The sequence below is a fragment of the Dendrobates tinctorius genome, unplaced genomic scaffold (genome assembly GCF_039654945.1).
Source record: "Dendrobates tinctorius isolate UK_male_01 unplaced genomic scaffold, ASM3965494v1 ptg000113l, whole genome shotgun sequence".
NCBI classification, from domain to species: Eukaryota; Metazoa; Chordata; class Amphibia; order Anura; family Dendrobatidae; genus Dendrobates; species Dendrobates tinctorius.
The window spans coordinates 1,168,891-1,190,128 of NW_027361781.1; the positions used below are offsets into that span (position 1 = coordinate 1,168,891).

At 40.3% G+C, this 21,238-nt stretch overlaps 1 protein-coding gene across 3 annotated transcripts in view; it reads left to right on the plus strand.

The window, feature by feature from the left end:
- Positions 1-7,953: 7,953 nt before the first annotated feature.
- ARK2C (arkadia (RNF111) C-terminal like ring finger ubiquitin ligase 2C) overlaps positions 7,954-21,238 on the plus strand; it is a 138,932-nt gene continuing 125,647 nt past the window's right edge. For 2 of the 3 annotated variants that reach the window (XM_073589758.1, XM_073589759.1), the window contains exon 1: positions 7,954-8,184. In XM_073589758.1, the coding sequence (XP_073445859.1) occupies positions 8,124-8,184 (61 nt within the window). In that variant the 5' untranslated portion in view covers positions 7,954-8,123. Of the gene's footprint in view, positions 8,185-10,090; positions 11,594-21,238 lie in introns of those variants that run through there. The other variant, XR_012234836.1, reaches the window with a different exon arrangement.

Sequence of the window (21,238 nt, forward strand, 5' to 3'; positions counted from 1 at the left end):
GACTACGGGTACAGACTTTTACCTACAACGTGTCACTTATCCTCTCTGACGTCGGGCGGAGCGAAGGTCGAGGAGGCTTCGGCGTATCAGCCGCTAGGCCCAGCCAACGAGGATTTGGCATAGACTTCGAGCGTTGCTACGCCCCGGGGAAGTGAGGGCACAGCAGGCTCCTGAAGAGTTCCTTTGCGTCGCACCTCCTGGCGGAGGTGGGACGGCGTTGCCCGGGGACCGGACGGTGTAGGCCGCAGCCACCAGGTGGGGTTAGGTGGCGGCGGCCGCGGGCGGCTGTGGACAGGCTGCACCCGCGGGGTGGAGTCGGGCGGAGGCGGCCCTGGGCGGCAGCAGACAGGCCGCACCCGCAGTGTGGAGTCGGGCGGTGGTGGCCATGGGCGACAGCGGACAGGCTGCACCAGTGGGGTGAAGTCGGGCAGAGGCGGCCGTGGGCGGCATCGGACAGGCCGCACCCGCGGGGTGGAGTCAGGCGGTGGCGGCCACGGGCGGCAGCGGACAGGCCGCACCCGTGGGGTGGAATCGGGCGGTGGCCGAGGCGGGCAACGGACAGGCCGCACACGCAGGGTGGAGTCGGGTGTTGGCGGCTGCTGGCTTCTGTCGGCGGTGAGTCTCCCTTCAGTCTCTCCCGTCGCTGCTCTTCTCTCCTTGCTCTGGCTCCCGCTCTGGCTCTCTGGCACCCTCTAGCTTCCTTGCTCCTTCTCTCCTGCTCTGTCGACTGCCCTCTGCTCGTGTCCTCAGCCCCTTTTATATTAACTCCTCCCCTGACCTTTCTAGAAGTCTCTGCAGTCCGTCCTCTAATTATGTCCCCCGGAATCAGTCCCCCTAGGAACCTTGGTGACGGCCCTCTTGCTTCCGGCCCGGACACACACCGGGGACTCCTGTTCCTACAGTGTCACTGCTGGCTCCGGGCTCCACAGCACTTTTACTGCTGCCACCCACCTGCGACCTTGTGCGTCCTGAGCGCACCATACCTGTCACCTTGTCTCGCTACCGCAGGTTTTCCTGCCATGTCTGCCTCTCTAGAGATGTCCGGCTCTGCCTGTATGGAGGAGTGAGTTGCACACCCGAGGTCGGTAAGGCTACTTTCACATTTCCGTTTTTAAGCATCAGGCGCGATCCAGCTAAAAATGTAAAAACCGGATCTGGCGCCGGTTGCCACAGGATCCGGCTTTTTTCCCATAGACTTGCATTATCGCCGCATTGTGCCTGATGGCCATGCGGCGTGTCCAGCTTTTGCCGGATACGGCAAAAAATGCCTGTCCGACGTCTGCAAAAAACGTTCCCTGCAACGTTTTTTGACAGCGCCGGACCGCTTTTTTTGCAGAGCGCATGCCTGAAGACTCTCCCTTTCCTGCACCGTCTCCGGCCTAAACAGATGATCCGGCGGGATGCAGCTTCTACCGGATCCGGTTTGACAACTTTTCGCCGCAGCCCGTCGGATTAAAAGAACGGAAATGTGAAAGTAGCCTAATGGCGGCTGCTTCACTTTCTGTGCACCAGGATGGCTCTGTTTACTGACAGAAAATTCCTTTGGGGAATTACTGGACCTTAGACTTTGCTGCATTTCTTTACTTACTGACACTTTTACCTCAGGTTTCCTTGTTGTTACTGGAGCTGGCGTTTCTACCATAACTTCACTCACATTAACTCTGCTTTCTTCCTTCATGGAAACAGTGGAGCTTTGGCTTGTTAGTTTACATTGCTTAATGGTGACCCTGGGATATGTATTCCCATTAGAAGAAGCCTGGGAGCTTTCTTCCAGTGTAGGCCGAGAAGCCTGGGTCTTGTTTGGGGAACTTCACCGCCCAGGGTGTCCCCTCCCCGGGCTTGCTCCACACATGAGGAGAACTGCTAAGACACGTCCTCACAGCTAGGAGGCAGTATTATAGTAGTTATATTCTCGTACATAGGAGCAGTATTATAGTAGTTATATTCTTGTATATAGAGGCAGTGTTATAGTAGTTATATTCTTGTACATAGGGGCAGTATTATAGTAGTTATATTCTTGTACATAGGGGCAGTATTATAGTAGTTATATTCTTGTACATAGGGGACAGTATTATAGGAGTTATATTCTTGTACATAGGGAGCAGTATTATAGGAGTTATATTCTTGTACATAGAGGCAGTATTATAGTAGTTATATTCTTGTACATAGGGGGCAGTATTATAGTAGTTATATTCTTGTACATAGGGAGCAGTATTATAGTAGTTATATTCTTGTACATAGAGGCAGTATTATAGTAGTTATATTCTTGTACATAGGGGCAGTATTATAGAAGTTATATTCTTGTAAATAGGAGCAGTATTATAGTAGTCATATTCTTGTACATAGGGGGCAGTATTATAGTAGTTATATTCTTGTACATAGGGGCAGTATTATAGTAGTCATATTCTTGTACATAGGGGGCAGTATTACAGTAGTTATATTTTTGTACATAGGGGGCAGTATTATAGTAGTTATATTCTTGTACATAGGGAACAGTATTATAGTAGTTATATTCTTGTACATAGGGGCAGTATTATAGTAGTTATATTCCTGTACATAGGGGCAGTATTATAGTAGTTGTATTCTTGCACATAGGAGCAGTATTATAGTAGTCATATTCTTGTACATAGGGGGCAGTATTATAGTAGTTATATTCTTGTACATAGGGGCAGTATTATAGTAGTCATATTCTTGTACATAGGGGGCAGTATTATAGTAGTTATATTCTTGTACATAGGGGCAGTATTATAGTAGTTATATTCTTGTACATAGGGAGCCGTATTATAGCAGTTATATTGTACATAGAGGCAGTATTTTACTAGTTATATTCTTGTACATAGGGAGCAGTATTATAGTAGTTATATTCTTGTACATAGGGAGCAGTATTATAGTAGTTATATTCTTGTACATAGGGAGCAGTATTATAGTAGTTATATTCTTGTACATAGAGGCAGTATTATAGTAGTTATATTCTTGTACATAGGGGCAGTATTATAGTAGTTATATTCTTCTATATAGGGGGCAGTATTATAGTAGTTATATTCTTGTACATAGGGGCAGTATTATAGTAGTTATATTCTTGTACATAGGAGCAGTATTATAGTAGTCATATTCTTGTACATAGGGGGCAGTATTATAGTAGTTCTATTCTTGTACATAGGGAGCAGTATTATAGTAGTTATATTCTTGTACATAGAGAACAGCATTATAGTAGTTACAGTATATTCTTGTACATAGGAGCAGTATTATAGTAGTTATATTCTTGCACATAGGGAGCAGTATTATAGTAGTTATATTCTTGTACATAGGGAGCAGTATTATATTAGTTATATTCTCGTACATAGGAGCAGTGTTATAGTAGTTATATTCTTGTACATAGGGGCAGTATTATAGTAGTTATATTCTTGTACATAGGAGCAGTATTATAGTAGTCATATTCTTGTACATAGGGGGCAGTATTATAGTAGTTATATTCTTGTACATAGGGAGCAGTATTATAGTAGTTATATTCTTGTACATAGAGAACAGCATTATAGTAGTTACAGTATATTCTTGTACATAGGAGCAGTATTATAGTAGTTATATTCTTGCACATAGGGGGCAGTATTATAGTAGTTATATTCTTGTACATAGGGAGCAGTATTATATTAGTTATATTCTCGTACATAGGAGCAGTGTTATAGTAGTTATATTCTTGTACATAGGGGCAGTATTATAGTAGTTATATTCTTGAACATAGTGGCAGTATTATAGTAGTTATATTCTTGTACATCGTGGCAGTATTATAGTAGTTATATTCTTGTACATAGGGACAGTATTATAATTGTTATATTCTTGTACATAGGTGACAGTATTAGAGTAGCTATATTCTTGTCCATAGGGGCAGTATTATAGTAGTTATATTCTTGTACATATGGAGAGTATTATAGTAGTTATATTCTTGTACATCGTGGCAGTATTATAGTAGTTATATTCTTGTACATAGGGACAGTATTATAATTGTTATATTCTTGTATATAGGGGACAGTATTAGAGTAGCTATATTCTTGTCCATTGGGGCAGTATTATAGTAGTTATATTCTTGTACATATGGACAGTATTATAGTTGTTATATTCTTGTACATAGGGGCAGTATTATAGTAGTTATATTCTTGTACATAGGGACAGTATTATAATTGTTATATTCTTGTAGATAGGGACAGTATTATAATTGTTATATTCTTGTACACAGGGGGCAGTATTATAGTAGTTATATTCTTGTACATAGGAGCAGTATTATAGTAGCTATATTCTTGTACATAGGAGCAGTATTATAGTAGTTATATTCTTGTACACAGGGGGCAGTATTATAGTACTTGTATTCTGGTACATAGAAGAAGTATTATAGTAGTTATGTTCTTGTGCATAGGGGCAGTATTATAGTAGTTATATTCTTGTACATAGGAGCAGTATTATAGTAGTTATATTCTTGTACATAGGGGTAGTATGATAGTAGTTATATTCTTGTACATAGGGGCAGTATTATAGTAGTTATATTCTTGTACATAGGGGCAGTATTATAGTAGTTATATTCTTGTACATAGGGACAGTATTATAGGAGTTATATTCTAGTAGTTTTTATTTTTTAAATCTTGACTACAGGATGCAATATTGATGTCCTATTTTAGTCCATAAGGTGCAAAACTCAATAGCACACCTAGAAGGCTATTTTTGTAAGACACAAATATTCACACAGCAGTTATCGTCCTCTTCCACCACTCATTTTGGCAGCTCATATGAATGTTATTACTGGGGATGTCATGATACTGTATATTGTACCGAGTTATAATTAGTGCCCAAGGTTATCATTAGTAATAATGCGGAATGATAAAACTTGTAAGGGTGTGTGCACACATTGCGGATTCTGCTGCGGTGTACAGTACCATTTAAGGCTATGCAAAATGAAAAACGCAGTGCACACGGTGCGGAATTTTCCTAGCGGATTTGCTGCGGTTTTAAATCCGCAGCATGTCACTTCTTTGTGCGGATTCCACAGCAGTTTGGCACCTGCTGCATGACAAGTGTCAAACTGCAGGGCAAATCCGGAGAAAATTCCGCAGCAGAATATGCAATGTGTGCACACACCCTAAAGTTTATATTGTTTTCTACATTGTGTTTGCACGTCAGTTTTATATTCTAAAATACTTTCAGCCTCTCGTCACACAGCTATTATATTCTTATATTTTATTTTCAAATAACTGTCCAAAACCCCATGTCAGTCTAAGTTTATATAATAGTAAGTGTGGGTAATCTGCGCTGCTGGTATCATTCACAATAATATGCAGGATGAGGTAGAGGATAACTATGCGGTTTTATTATTGATGGCTTTGAAGTTGCCGCACTTTTCCAAGAGTATGAAATCTAAGTTTGGCTCAGTACAACCTATGGCGTCTCGGAACTGTAGTCATAATCTTAGCCATAAAATATGACCAAGATTTATTGTTATTTATAGTGGAGCATAAATGTATAGGGGCTTCTCACAAAATTAGAATATACTCAAAAAGTTAATTTATTCCAGTTCTTCAATACAAAAAGTGAAACTCCTATATTCTATAGAGTCATTACACACAGAGTGGTCTATTTCACGTGTTTATTTCTGTTAATGTTGATGATTATGGCTTACAGCCAATGAAAACCCAGAAGTCATTATCTCAGTAAATTAGAATACTTTATAACACCAGCTTGAAAAATGATTTTAAAATCTGAAATGTTGGCCTCCTGAAATGTATGTTCAGTAAATGCACTCAGTGCTTGGTCGGGGCTCTTTTGGCATCAATTACTGCATCAATGCGGCGTGGCATGGAGGCGATCAGCCTGTGGCGCTGCTGAGGGGTTATGGAAGCCCAGGTTGCTTTGATAGCAGCCTTCAGCTTGTCTGCATTGTTGGGTCTGGTGTCTCTCATCTTCCTCTTGACAATACTCCATAGATTCTCTATGGGGTTAAGGTCAGGAGAGTTTGCTGCCAATCAAGCACAGTGATACTGTTGTGTGTAAACCAGGTATTGGTACTTTTGGCAGTGTGGACAGGGGCCAAGTCCTGCTGGAGAATGACATTTCCATCTCCAAAAAGCTTGTCGGCAGAGGGAAGCATGAAGGGCTCTAAAATCTCCTGGTAGATGGCTGCGCTGACTTTGGTCTTGATAAAACACAGTGGACCTACACCAGCAGATGACATTGCCCCCCAAATCACCGCTGATTGTGGAAACTTCACACTAGACCTCAAGCAGCTTGGATTGTGGCCTCTCCACTCTTCCTCCAGACTCTGGGACCTTGATTTCCAAATAAAATGCAGAATTTACTTTCATCTGAAAAAAACACCTTGGACCACTGAGCAACAGTCCAGTTCTTTTTCTCCTTGGCCCAGATAAGACGCTTCTGGCGTTGTCTATTGGTCATGAGTGGCTTGACACAAGGAATGCGACACTTGTAGCCCATGTCCTGGATACGTCTGTGTGTGGTGGCTCTTGAAGCAATGACTCCAGCAGCAGTCCACTCCTTGTGATTTTCCCCCAAATTTTTGCATGGCCTTTTCTTATCAATCCTTTCAAGGCTGCGGTTATCCCGGTTGCTTGTGCACCTTTTTCTACCACACTTTTTCCTTTCACTCAACTTTCCATTAATATGCTTGGATACAGCATTCTGTGAACAGCCAGCTTCTTTAGCAATGACCTTTTGTGGCTTCCTCTCCTTGTGGAGTGTGTCAATGACTGCCTTCTGGACATCTGTCAGGTCAGCAGTCTTCCCCATGATTGTGGAGCTACTGAAACAGACTAAGAGGCCTTTTTAAATGCTTAGGAAGCCTTTACAGGTGTTTTTTGTTAATAATTCTAATTTACTGAGATAATGGCTTTGGGTTTTCATTGGCTGTAAGCCATGATCATCAACATTAACAGAAATAAACACGTGAAATAGATCACTCTGTGTGTAATGACTCTATATAATATGAGTTTCACTTTTTGTATTGAAGAACTGAAATAAATTAGTTTTTTGATGTTATTCTAATTTTGTGAGAAGCACCTGTAAGTTGTGAACGCTTTTTCTGGCCCATAGTGTCAGAGGAAGACAAACCTTCGGTAAAAGTAGCATGTATAACCAGGGAACGATCGTGCCATTAATATTACATGCTACCATGTCACAGGTGTCCGATGTGAGTTCAGGGGTGGCAGTACATCTGGTGTGCATGTAGCTGTGGGGCTGTTTCGCCTGACTGTGGGTATCCAACACCCCCTTTGAGAGAGGCAAAGTTGTCAGAGGTAAAATGATGAAAGCACACCTAAAAATTATAACGTGTCCATCAATATATGTTTTATCAACCCTCCATTAGAGTTCTCTCGCCATTGATTTTTCTTTATTTCAGGAAATATTTAATTCTGAATGTTTCACCAGTTGTCACCAAAAACACTTTTTGTAATAGTGGTAAAAAATGAAATAAATGTCCACCCTATTACTTGTTATCTGGGTATGACACACCCAATCATATGTACAGGGAAATAATCCATAGATGAGAAAAGCAGCCCACATGGGTAACAATATTGTATTGATGGACGGGATACCTCCAAGAGTGTCTGCAGCGGCCCGTCCTCCCTATATGGCCTATTATACGCTTCCTATAAATACATAAGAAATGATGAATATGTGGGTCAGACACATAAACCCATCAATGGGTCGCCAGGTTGGGTGCACGGGGGGGGGGGATGGAGGGATGGTACCAAACTGAGTGACCCTTGCGTCAGGTCATTGTTTCATTGATTAACAAATCTTAAAAAAAAAGATAATAAATCCAATGCAATGAAACAAGCTGGCCCAGACAGACTGCAGGGAGCTCGCATGCCCTCCCCCCAGCTCCCAGCTCATTGGTTGGGCTGCTTTGTCTTAGGGGAGCTGGAGAAGGTAGCTCATGCCCCCTCCCTTTTGTGTTGAGGCAGCTGCAGCACATTTGAATGTATATAGGGGGGATTTGAAAGGACCATTACCAATGGGCCATCTGTCTCCCAGTCAGCAGTAGGAGCACACAGACTAGGATCAGCCTGACCATATAGTGACAGTCATCAGCACCAGGGGTTGCAAGCGCTGTCTCTGCCAGCATGGTGTTAGTCCACGTAGGATATCTTGTTCTTCCAGTCTTTGGCTCTGTACGGAACCGAGGTACGGTGGTGGTCATGGTGGTGGTGGTGATGGTGGGCTTCTGGTGGTGGTGGTGGTGGGGGGGACTGCCCTAAATGCAATGATGTGCCTGACACAGGAGGGAGGGAGAGGGCAGATATGTTGATCAGCCAGAGCCTTGAGGTCTGCAATCTTCTGCTTGTGTATCTATTTATAGAGACACTGAGCAGATCTGCTCTATGGATACATTGTATCTATTTCTATCATTCTGCATGGACACAATGTATCATTACTGAAATGCCATTGAGTCAACGCTAGTAAATAATGTTGTGTTGTATTCCTTTCTATTTACAAATAGATGCATGGATACATACAGATATCATGGTGAACGGGAGACTTTGTTTTATTATGTCAAATTTATTCGATATGAATAGTGTGATAGAATCATTAGGCATCATTCCAGGATTCTGCTGTATAGGTAGACTGCCATTTAGAATCCTGCTGACCACAGTCATAACGTCATGGATACATGGTCTCTATATATGATAAGCACATGACGTATGGATACCTTGTATCTGTATATTCTAAGCACATGATATACGGATCCATTGTGTCTATATATTATAAGCACATGATATATGGATCCATTGTGTCTATATATTATAAGCACATGATACAGATCCATTGTATCTATATATTATAAGCCCATGACATATGGATCCATTGTGTCTATTTCTATGGATACATTGTATCTATTTCCTATAAGCCCATGACATATGGATACCTTGTTTCTATATATTATAAGCACATGATATATGGATCCATTGTATCTATAATAAGCACATATTATATGGATCCATTGTATCTGTCTATTATAAGCATATGTTGTATGGATCCATTGTATCTATTATAAGCTCACTATATGGATCCAGTGTACCTATATATTATAAGCACATGATATATGGACACCTTATATCTGCATGCTGTATGGATACATTATATATTTATACATACATGCTGTGTAGATACAAAGTACCTATTGTGTTGTATGGATACATTGTATCTATTTCTTACGGATACATTGCATTGTTGTATCTTACTGAGCGTCCTGCAGCTTCTGATTCTATATCTCGGCCCTAATCTTATTTAGACCTTTTCTGTATACCGTTTTTTTTTATTTAAGGAAGATCAGATCCAATTACTCTTTGTGAGCCACCCCCTCCTCCTCATTGCTTCATTTCATCCTCACATCAGCTGCTTTTCCTACTGTCACCAAATTCTCTTGCAAAAAAAAAAAAAGGTGGCTGCAGCTTGGTGGTTAGAGGAGGAGGGGGGGGAGGCTGGGGTTCATTTAAAAAACAGGGAGGGGGCTGGTTTTACCGGTATGTAGCATTGTTGTTATGATCTAGCAGATGCTTAAATATTCTAAGCTATGAAAACGTGCAAAGGCCATCACACCCCCCGACACCCCACATCTTCTCCATGCAAATTGCTGATGACCTGACATTTCTGATCATGGCACGGTGAATTTAGTTTTAACCAGCTCAATTATATCTGGCTCCTCCATCTTTTGCTAGGAGTTAGTGCAACATGAATAGATCTCATTAGTAGGATATTTGGGATCATATATGTATATATGGTTTGTTCGGACTGGCCATTGCATTTTTATTACCATCCGCTGGTGAGGTCAGCAGATAATTGCTCTTCAATAATTTCCTGTCCTCTCCAGCCTGGGGAGTATTGGCTAGTGATTGGGATGATGCCCCAGTAAAAAAATGTGTTATTATTATTATTTTATTATTATTATTATTATTATTATTATTATTATGCATCTAAACTGTATGCATGCAAAAAAAAACATCTACCCTTTAAAAAAAAAAGCTTTATTGACTATGGGATATTACATTTGCATTTATCAATTCTTTTTTTTTTTTCCTTCATTGTGTAGCACAGTGAATGACCCAACATGCTGCTCTTGGTGTAGTCCTCTGCCTCTGCATATACCTGTATTGTGACACCCTCTTAACCATTTCCTGTTTCCATCTGAAGACAACATTGTTCTTTAATTAAGCTGCAGTATCCCCTTCTTTCATGGCTGCTTGTCCTTATTTTTTTTTGTTTTTTAATTTATTTATGGAGAAGATTTACTATCTGGGTAACCCTGGTGCTTGCATGCAAATGCAATTATTACTTCCCCCACCTGCCCCTACTATTCTGCCACCACCACCTTTATGCCCCCCCCCAAAAAAAAATAAAAGAATAAAAGGCTTTTGTTTCACCGTCTCATTTCAGAAAATATCTGTACATTTTTGTAATAATTTTTGCAAATTTTTCAATCATTTAAAATAAAATAGCTCTCATACCTTGGGTACCAAATATACATAACGTAAGCCTATACAGCCAGGGCTGGAGTTCTGGCCGCTATAGCCCTGCAACAAGAGGATACTGAAGCTTTATAATGAATTTCCTAAAATCATATTTTTCTTGTTGAAAACTGTAGAGAATGTAACCCTGGACCTGTTTATTCTTTATTTTCTCTATTCTTTGTAGTCTCATTGTAGTAACATAGAAGCCTTAGCCATTCAGTAGAGCTGTAGAGAATAACAGCCATTTTTATTTGTATCTTCATCTTGTTTAGCTAAGTACATTACACTGTAAATTTCTGTTAAGTGGATTCATTTTGCTCTCGGGAAGCCCAGGCCTTGGTCTCACCTAATATTATTATTATCATTTTTTTTTCAACAGCACTAAAAATGTTAAAGGATGTGTAGAGGGGGAGGGGATGTAGGTGGTCAGTGATTTTTTCCAATTGTAGTTTGCAACCATCAGAATCTATTGTTTGCAGCCTACCGACTGCTACAATGATGGGGGTCACTTGTGAATTACAGATGGCGGTGTATTAGTGTGTAAGCACTCTTTCCTCACCGCAGATAAATCAATTGTCATTTATGAATTTATGAAGTCCTGATATTTGTTTTTAGAAAAAAAATATTATAAATAATAAAAAAAATAAAAAAATTTTATTAAAGCTTGTGGGCAAAATGGATGATCCATTTAACAGGAGTATCCTTTTTTCTGCTGTGCTATAAAAACTACTTCCTGTTCTTATTTTGTGGGTAATGTTCTGTATCTGAAAGCCTTTAGTTGTGGACCTTTTTTTTTATTTTTTATTTTTTCACCTTTTATTTCATGTACTAAGACTAAAGCATGTTCTGTATTATTTTACATTACCTAGTTTTTCTGATGTAAATCTCTCTGTAGAGACATACCCTTGCTGAAATGTACTGTGCTGTAGCCTACACATCTACTCATTGTATGCCGCTTTTGTTCTGTTGTGCCCCTCCAAAGCATGGTGGGCTTGCCTTTTTGTATCGTGTGCATGACTCTGTTACACTCAGTTTCACAAATACTAATACAACAATCTTTCAATAAAGAAACTAGTTTTCCTATATTAACCTAGTCTGCCTTTTCTATTGCTGTTTTCCCATTTATTGTCGTACTCCTTTTTTTCTCTAGTAGCTCTATATATCCCTCATACCTTTATTACTGAATTTCCTTCCTTTGAATGAATGACTTTAGTCCCTTCGCTATGGGGCCCTTGTCAGAATTTTTTTTTTTTTTAATTTCCCTTTTTTTTTATTATTATTTATACATAATAGATTAATAAAAAAAACATTGGTTTCCAATTTTTAAAATAAAATATGTATAAGAGATCAGGCGGTGGTAAAATCATTAGATTTGCACGTCATCCCTAGAATAGATCAAGGCAGAAGGAATAATGGTTGACGAGTGCAGTGCAATGCATTTTAGCGTTAAAAAGTTTGTAAAGGGTATATACTCTGCCATACGCCGCTAAGGAAAAAAAAAAAAGGGTGAGAGGTTTAGACGATTTAAAAATAATTTCCAATCTTTTTTCCTTTGTGATAATCACACTTTTTCTTGCTTCCATTACCTCTCTTGATACTTAAAGGGATATTCTGGAACTTCATTATTAAGTGTAGAACTCACAGCACAAACAAATAGCACAGCTTGCAGTACTTTTTTTTGGCCACTACACAAGGTATGGTGCTGTACCACTTCCTGTGCTCCGAGGCAGCTTCGATCATCTGATCAATGGGAGTATCTAAGTCGGACCCGCGGCAGTTTTTATATTGATGATTTGTCCTGAGGATAAGTCATCAATATTAAACCCCCTAATCAGGAACTTTCTTGTAAGCAACTGCTTCCCACCATACTTGAATGATTACTTCTCTCGAGTAGTTATAGATAATCATTACACATGGTCTAATCTTACAAGGGACTTCTCCACCATGTTGGATACTTTCCTTACAATGAGCATGATCCTAGGATTAAAGGTCATGTCCACCTCTCAGGAAGGTCCAAGGACATCTCACCAGCCCTCTATATTGATGAGATGTCTTATTACCAATCCTATAGCAAAGTCAGTAGCAGCAAAGTGATGTCTCCTCTACTAGAGAGAGGTTGTATTGTTAAAAATCCTTGTCTACCAATTATAAAGGTAGGATCAGAAAAAGAGGACATTTCTGGTTTAGGGAATAATACTGGAACTTATTTTCTTAATAGTCTTCATTGAGCTGTATCTCTGTTATTCCCGCTGTAAATTTATGAATACATTGACTACTGAGTGTTACCAGTTAGGGGAGTGTCTTCTGACAGTCCAAAACTGTCCAATCAGTGTGTCTTTTGACAGTCTAAAGCTGTCCAGTCAGTGCTTAAATGCATAAGGATATGCCCATTTGTCAAGATGACGGGTAACACCAATTTATTGTCAATTTATTCTTGACGAAATAACAGAGGGACTGCTCAGAAGAAAGATCTAAGAAAAGGTGATACAAGTATTATTACTAAATTAGTAGAGCTAGCAAGTCCTTTTTCAAGAGGACCTGTCACTTGCCATTAATATATTATTTTTATTTTTTTACCTGGTCCAAATGTTGCTACTTTTCTGAATCTGGCAATATTTTTATTTTCTTCCTGCGCCTCTCCGTTCCTGAGATATGACCTTTTCTTCTCTGTATGTAAACCTAGTCTTGTTAGCCAATTGAGATTGAGCTTCAAGAAGACGCCCACTGAAAGGAACTGATGACCACGCCCACTTGATTGATAGGACTATATTTGTATACAAGGAACAGAAAGTCATATCTCCAGAAGGGAGAGGCACTGGAGCAAAAGAAAAACATCTCCGGATTCAGGAGAACAGCAGCATTTACACCAGGTAAAAAAAAATGCATATCTACGGCAAGTGACAGGTCCCTTTAAAGGCTCTTGTTTAGTTTAATGTTAAGTTTTCCTACAAATTTGTGGAAGTCAATTGTGATGGGAAATCTTTTGCACTAATAAAGGTCTAAAAAAGTCTAAATTATTATTTACAGAATAAGTTTTCACAGAGATATAACCCAAAAAAAATTGCACATGCTTTGAGACTGAACACGCAGTCCTACAATACCAGGTTTCGCCAGGCCTCTATGTTGGTTCCTTTGCTACCTTTGTAAACAATATCCAGATTCCCCCTCCCTTACTCTGCTCTTTTATTTCTAATCTGGATTTGTAGGCTAAGCTTTCAGCAGCGACATATGCACACACATACACACGTGTCAGTAAAGGGAGGTTGTGCTTCGCCTTGCATGAATGAAAACATGCATGTGTTTTAAGGCTGCTCATTTCAAATGTGATTTCTTTTTTTTATTATTTTTAATTTTGATTCTTTTCACTTTCATGAAATTACAAATACGGTAATTTTTGAAAACGGGGCCTGGATATCTTATGACGATGCTGTCCATGGGTTGTGACATGGAGAAACTTGCTTCTTCTGCTACTTGTGAGGTTTGTGGTCCTCATCTGTAGAATTCTTACTCTCGAGAATAAGTTCTACAGAAGCTTTGAGGGTCACCAACACTTTTATGGAGAGGACAATTGTTGGACAGCCTGGTCATGTGACATCCAAAACAATGGTGCCAATAAATCTCAGACTGTGTGGACTTGAAGGTATCAAGATATTTTTAATTCCGTAACTTTACATCTCAAGGTTAGAGGAAGGTCACACAATTTAACTCTGTGGTATGGTTGCCATGATAGTTTATGCTGGACAGACACTCAAGGTTAATCAGATGAAAACAAAAATGGCCCTAAACATAGTTTACTCATAAATGCACTGTGGTTTACAGTTATACTGGGCTATTAAATTAGGAATATACCATGATTTCCAACAGGCAATGCCCGAGGCCTCTCTAAATTATAATGGGGTCCGTCGTGGATTATTTCATTCCTAGTGCAGAGTGCAGTACTATTCTTCCCATCACCTCCACCAGGACTTCCGACAAAAGCTCTGATCACCTCTGTTGGCAGTATAAACCAAGCCTTAGAAGACAAATTTGGTGGCACTAGAACCATAAAGAGTCTCAGTAGAAGTCCCAGCAGCTCTCCTTGTCTCTTCTGTGCCTTCCGTTTGGCGACAATTCTACATTGAGCTAAAGATCCAAGTACATTGAGACAAGTTGATTGATAATGATTCGTTGGGCAACAAACCTAGAAGCTAAAGATGCCAATACAGCTAAGGCTAGGTGCACACACTGTACCTGTGCGCGTAACCTACGTTATACGTCAGGAGCTAATCCCTACACATATTGTACCATTCCCATTGCCCTTATTCACAAGACGGAAGCCACAAGTGAATTCTTTTGACACCCGTCTGGCTGGTGTGCATCTGCATACCATTTATCCTACTGTTAAAGAAAGGGCAACAGATTGCCTTTTGTATACAGAGGTACATGGAAAAGAAAAATATATGTTCTTCTACAATGGCTTCCTATGGTGGACAGATTCCATCCTGTCTGTGACCACTGTTGGGCGCCTACACTCCGAAGGTATGCGAAAAACAGTAGGCACAGAGGCAGTGAATAACTAGCCTAAGTGGCCATATACTCTTTTGGCCTAAATCAAAGTCTTAAGGAGAGTGGAATGAAAACCCCTATACACATTAGTTGGCTGTTAGTGAAAAAATGCTTCGGTCAATCATATAGTCAACAGCCATCTTGGCCATACACATGAGAAAGCCAATAAGAGACATCTCTGCTGGCAGCTTATCTTTGGGAGAACAAAGCAATGAGTAGTCCAAAATTGGACATCAACATCTCTCCAAACAATCCAATGGCTGGTATCCCTCATACACATGAGAGTGTTGACCGAACATTAGTCTAATGTGTATGAGGAGCTTAAACCATTGACAGGCAATTCTGGTGGCTGCTTATCTCCCTGGAATATAAAAGGATGGAACATTTTGCATTCAACATGCCCCATCCTTCCCTCTTCTGATAGAATCTGTAAGAGAAGAGGCAGCATATTTCTTATATGGTCGGCCGGAATCAGCAAGATGGGTCCTTTCGCTGTCAGACAGTGGTCCACTATATCAAGCAGAGCATAGCTTAAAGTGAGATTGGACCAATGGTGCCATCAGACATGGGAAAAGTAAATTGGCAGCATTCAGTCCATGCCATTCCCCATCTCTGGTTGCGTTAGGAGGAATTAGATTTTTTGCTAAACTACATTTTGGGTGGAAACTTGATAAATTCTAGTTGCTATAATAATCAGAGTTCATGGTGGCTTATCATAAAGTTTGGATTACAGCACCTTTAGATAGCACGTTCGCTTTAGAAGCAGTTGCTCTCTGTATAAAAAAGTTTTAAGTTTTTGAGCGCATAGTTATTTTCAGATTTGTATTCATTCAGAGTGGCAACACATTGGCTAACGTGGAACCTCGGATGCCCCTCTGCCATACTGGCCATTGAACCAGTAATCAATATATCCACAGCAGCTGGAAAGTCAAGGGTCATCCACTTTTTATCTACATGTCCTGCATAATTTATGGCAAATTATCATGACTTATTAATGGCCTACGCCATCCTTAAAAGGGGTCGTGACCGGCGCTATAAAATCTCAGATGGTGACGAGCTCAAAAAAGAAAAAGAAACGGGTTCAGTTTGTTCAAGTGTTTCATACTAGAAAACGTGCATCTGTCCTACTTCCTCCGGAGCTGCACTCAATACATCTCTTGAGGAGCGCTCATCATTTTAAAGAAGCCTTAGATCAATGACACCTAAGGATAATGGAAGAAGTTATCTAAGCTACATTCAGCCACAGAAAACAGAAAAAAAAACAGATTGCAAACAGCCCATAAATAATAGGCATTACCCTCTCATGATCCCCTATATAGTGCACAGTACAAGTAACATAGCCTTGGACAATCTCATTGTACCAATCCAGAGCCAATGACTCAGCAGTCACCACCCAACCCTATAATTACTCCATATTGTATTATGACAGCCCTGCTGGGATTGTTCTATAGTGTTTCATGTAGGTTATAAACCCCCAATCTGATTCACAAAGGAACAGACGGCATCTGGAGGTCTAATAATGTCTTCTCCGGGAACGGCCTTCAGCTAATGTTCTCTTGCTCTCCGCAGCACCTGAGTGTTCCTTGTCAATAGCTTGTGTCTAAGAAATCTTGAAAGGAGAGAAATGCACTGAACTACAGCTTAGAGCAATGTATATCAATGCATCTGCACAGACCATTGTCTTCCGGACCACCTGTCACTGGACCAAAGGAAAAAAAAAGGATTTATTTTCTTTTATGTCTTTCTTTGTAGACTGAGGCACATCAAAAGTGTGGTGGGAACTATCTCACTTTTACGTGAAGTTACAGCCAAGAAGTGTTCCCCCAGTAGTCATATTGTTCAGATCGTTCCGTTGATGCCTAATTTCGTAAATGCACTCCTCAACATGAAGAAGGAAATGCTGTGGCTTTATGGAAATCACAGGATGGATAGACAGGTTACTGATCTGCGAATGATGATAATATGGAAACAAAATTTTCAAAGCATCTCGATTTATTCATTATGGAGTACAAGCTCCACATGCAGCTCCACTCTACACTTACAGCCTCGGCTGCTATCAGTGAGGCTATTAGTGGTCGACTGGGGAATGTTCTGCACTTGGGCAGCAAATCATCAAGTTCCTCAGCTGGCAAGTCCCATTGCATTTGCCAACCAATATTGTCCCAGATGTTCTTGATAGGAGACAAGTCCGGAGACGCTGTAGCCCATGGTGGCACCTTCAGGCCATGCATGATGCTCACAGTAATGCTAGCAACATGAGGCCTGGTGTTGCCCTGCTGAAAACAGCACTTGGGACACTTGGAAAAAAAGGAGGAACCACTGGTTCCACCACTAAATCAATGTAACGTCGAGCTGTTAGTGCACCTGGAATGAAGACTATAGGGGCCTGGCTACCATACATTATGCCACTTCACACCATAATCCCAGGAGTAGGACCGGTGTAATGTTCTCTGGTGAAGGCATCTTTATGATGTAGCCCTCATGGGCTCCAAATAAATGTCCATCTATCATTGCGTTTAAGATAAAAACAGGACTGATCGCTGAAGAGGATAGACATCCATTGCCATCTTGCTCTGCACAATGATGGCTTTTGAAAGCGGTGGTGTGAAGTCAGTGGACACCTGTAGCAGGATGTTTGGCTCAAAGCCTGATGTAATGCAAGCTCCTTCTGTTGGTTTGTCACACCTCAGACTCTGTGTGTGACATCCAATTTTGCTTACACAACAGAATGGATCAATTGTAGAGCCAGTGGTAAGACCACTTCTCCAAAGTGTCCCATGAGCCATTTTTAAACATGACAATGCCAGGACACCAAGAAGCATGATGCTCATGTTACTGTGAGCAACCTGTGTGGCACAAACGTGCTACCACGGCCTGCAGCATCTTCCAACGAGCTCATCTTGAACATCATTGGTCGGCAATTGCAAAGGGAGCTGCCAGCAGAGGATCTTGATGATATGCCATGCCAAACATTCTTCAGACAACCATTGATAACATCATTAATAGCAGCCCAGGCTGTAAATTCAGGGATTTCTACACGTGGTTCTCATACCCTATACTAAATAAATTGAGATGTTTTATACATTTTGTTTACATTTTTTCATCATTCGCATGTTATTAACATCAATCCTGTGATTTTAATAATTTTACGCCTTTTTCTTCTTGCAATTTCATTATTGAGGAGGGTATCTGGATTAGGTTCCTATGAGACGTGAACAAAAAATGTTAAACTGCCTTATCTCGACAATTCGGTTGGTCCTCTGCACCAGTTGTATGAAGGCAGTGTTCACTTCTGAGGTGACAATCCTGGACCCAGTATCCAGGGCATCTCAATCGATTACTAGGCCCATACAACGTCATGACACGGCAACCAGACACGTCAGGACGTTGCGAAGCCTACTAAGCAGCAGATTATTGCCAATGCAGAAGTGAATTCTACCCTGATTCAGCTGCCATGGTGGATCAAACTGGACACTGGAGGTTAGTTCGAGTCCATTCTACCTACCATAATATTTTTGGAAACAACATACTACCAAGCAATATGTTAATTGCTGAATTTCTATTAAAAGAAACTCTCATGTGTAATCAATTGGGCCCAAAAAAATGTGCTGATCATTGATTAATTCACTGATCTCTGTGATCAAAAAGAATACAAGTGGTTATTTCCTACACAGCACCCCAACAGGTGGAATAAGGTATTGCCTGGTGGCCATTAAGATCAATCAGTTGTCCATAAAATCCACAGAAATGTCATGTCCTCCAGAGAGAGAGATGAGTTCTCGGGAGCTGCTGGTCAGTCTAATTAATAGCTCTTCATAAAGTAGTCAAAATTCTGCTTTTCATAATTCCTTTGTAGGCCATCAACCAGATTACTTCTCTCATATTGCTAAAGCAATTCTAATCATAGAAGGATTTTTTTAATTGCTACATCTTCTGTTTCTTAAAGTGGATCTGTCTTCAGATTTCACAATACAAACTGTATTCATTATTCAATTGGTCTCTTAGAGTTGATGAGGCTGTTGTACTTACTTTAAAAATCCATCTCAGAATGGCTGTTCACAAGAAGTACACCAGCTCCACCAGGTCTAAAAAAAAAAAAAAAAAAATTAATCACGTATATAGTTCAAATTGTGGAATACGGTAACAAATCCAGTTTATTTAATCCGAGGCCAATTCACCCAGACTGGCACCTGTCTTGCTGGAGTACAAGGCCCCCAATTTAGTAGGAGGAGTACGCCACTTAATGATTGTGGCACATCTGAGTAGCAAGCGCTTTCATGCAAGAACTGGAGTAATATTTCTGCCGTACAAATCCGCGGCACTTTTGATGAATTAGATGGGGGAGACTGGACATATCGCATCCCGCCCCACTCTTTCACAGCAACATTCAACTTTTATGAAAACGCCAAAAGTTGCAATTTCTTGGTGCAACTCTTCAAATCTTTTATGTCACTCTTCTGGTCTAAAAGCTTTGATGAATCGGCCTCAAAGTGTTTAGAAAAGATGAGGCTATGCTTTATTAGTTAACAAACATATTTATTTCTGTGCAGATGACATAATTACAGCTGTCCTGGAAGGAAATTGATCCAACCGGTGCAATCCAGCCACATATATAGTAATATCAGCAATGTCGCCATTACACTTACAAGGAGAGGCAAGACATTGATCCAGCTGTCCCTGAGAAATCTTACACAATTAGTTTAGCCTAAATTCGATAAGCCAATTTTGTGTGTCCGACGATCTTGATTCTCTCTAGAGTCCTTTATAAAGACCATACTCACAAAGAACACCCTCCCCCATCTGAGCTATTATCACATAAAGACATTTAAATAGTCATTCTCTAGTAGGGTTTCCTCAATAAATTCTGAAATAAAAGAAATAAAAGAAATATATATCATTCAATTAAAAATGTCACCCCAAAAACAGTCTGGATTGCTAGCTCCCCCATTAGCATAGGAATGCCTTTACCCTATGTACACCCTATGTAAGTATATAAAGTAAAATATACACACTTGCACCATATGCAGGCACTAGATATCAGCGGCGTAGCTTGAATCTTATGGGCCCCAATTCAAAATTTAGAACACAGTCCCAAAATATCAAGGATATTTACAAGTATTGATCTTCTCACATAGGCTAAAGAAACTTTTGGGGTCCCAGTGGACTAAAGGGTCAGTATGAAAACACAACCCCTGTGCTCATTATAGTTACACCCCGTCTAAAGATAGCCCACCATAACCTTCAAAATTACTGATCAAGTTTATATATTGTACTAAGACGGTGAAAAGAGCAAGTTTGGTGCCATTAGAGTATGGATGTCCATAAAGGGGGTTCTGACGATTGACCACCCCAAAAAAAAAATAAGAAAAAACATAAAAAAGATCATAAGGGTAAATGCACGTGGAATTGATTTCCTCATTTGCATCAGAAATTTTCAGCAGCGAATTTGACCCCTGTGCATTTACCTAAAGTGTCTATTACAGGAATTTACACTTTTTGTTAATAGGAATGTGTCCGAAAATTTCTTGTTTAAAGAAGAGCTGTCGCTTGCTGAAAACAAAATTGAATTAAATACCTTGTAAAAATCCCTGCACTATCCCAATTCTAACGCTCTTTTCCCTTTTTCTCTGCTTCATTACATTGCAGAGAAATTCGCATTTGTTGCCTTTGAAACATAGTATGTGAAATCTCTATGTGCAGACCAATTGTGTTTTCTACAGAGTCTTCTTTGGGAGCGTGCTATTTTACCCCTCTCTCACAGATAAGGCCAATCACAGCTTGGCAGCCAATCCAGCAGTCTTATCAGTCTCAGATGTCATCAAGTTTAGATTGGTAGAGTCTGGGAGGGAGGAGTGAAAGGGGATACCCCAGAGAATTCTGAAGAAACGCCTAGTTGGACCTCAAAGCAGAGATTTCACATAGTACGCTGCAGAAGAAAAAAATGTGAATATCTCTGCAATGAAGTGACGCAAAGCAAAACAGAAAACACTGCAAAAATCAGGGGATCGCGTGGATTTTTATGATCATGTGACATGCCCTACTCAATTCAAGTTTTTGTGTTACTTTTTATTTTTTTTTAGATGGCTTCTTTTCATAAAATAGTAGATCATTTTCTAATGACACGTTTACTTTAATAAAGTAAAAATACAAGCTATTGAAAGGTTAATAAAATGAGCATGGGCAAC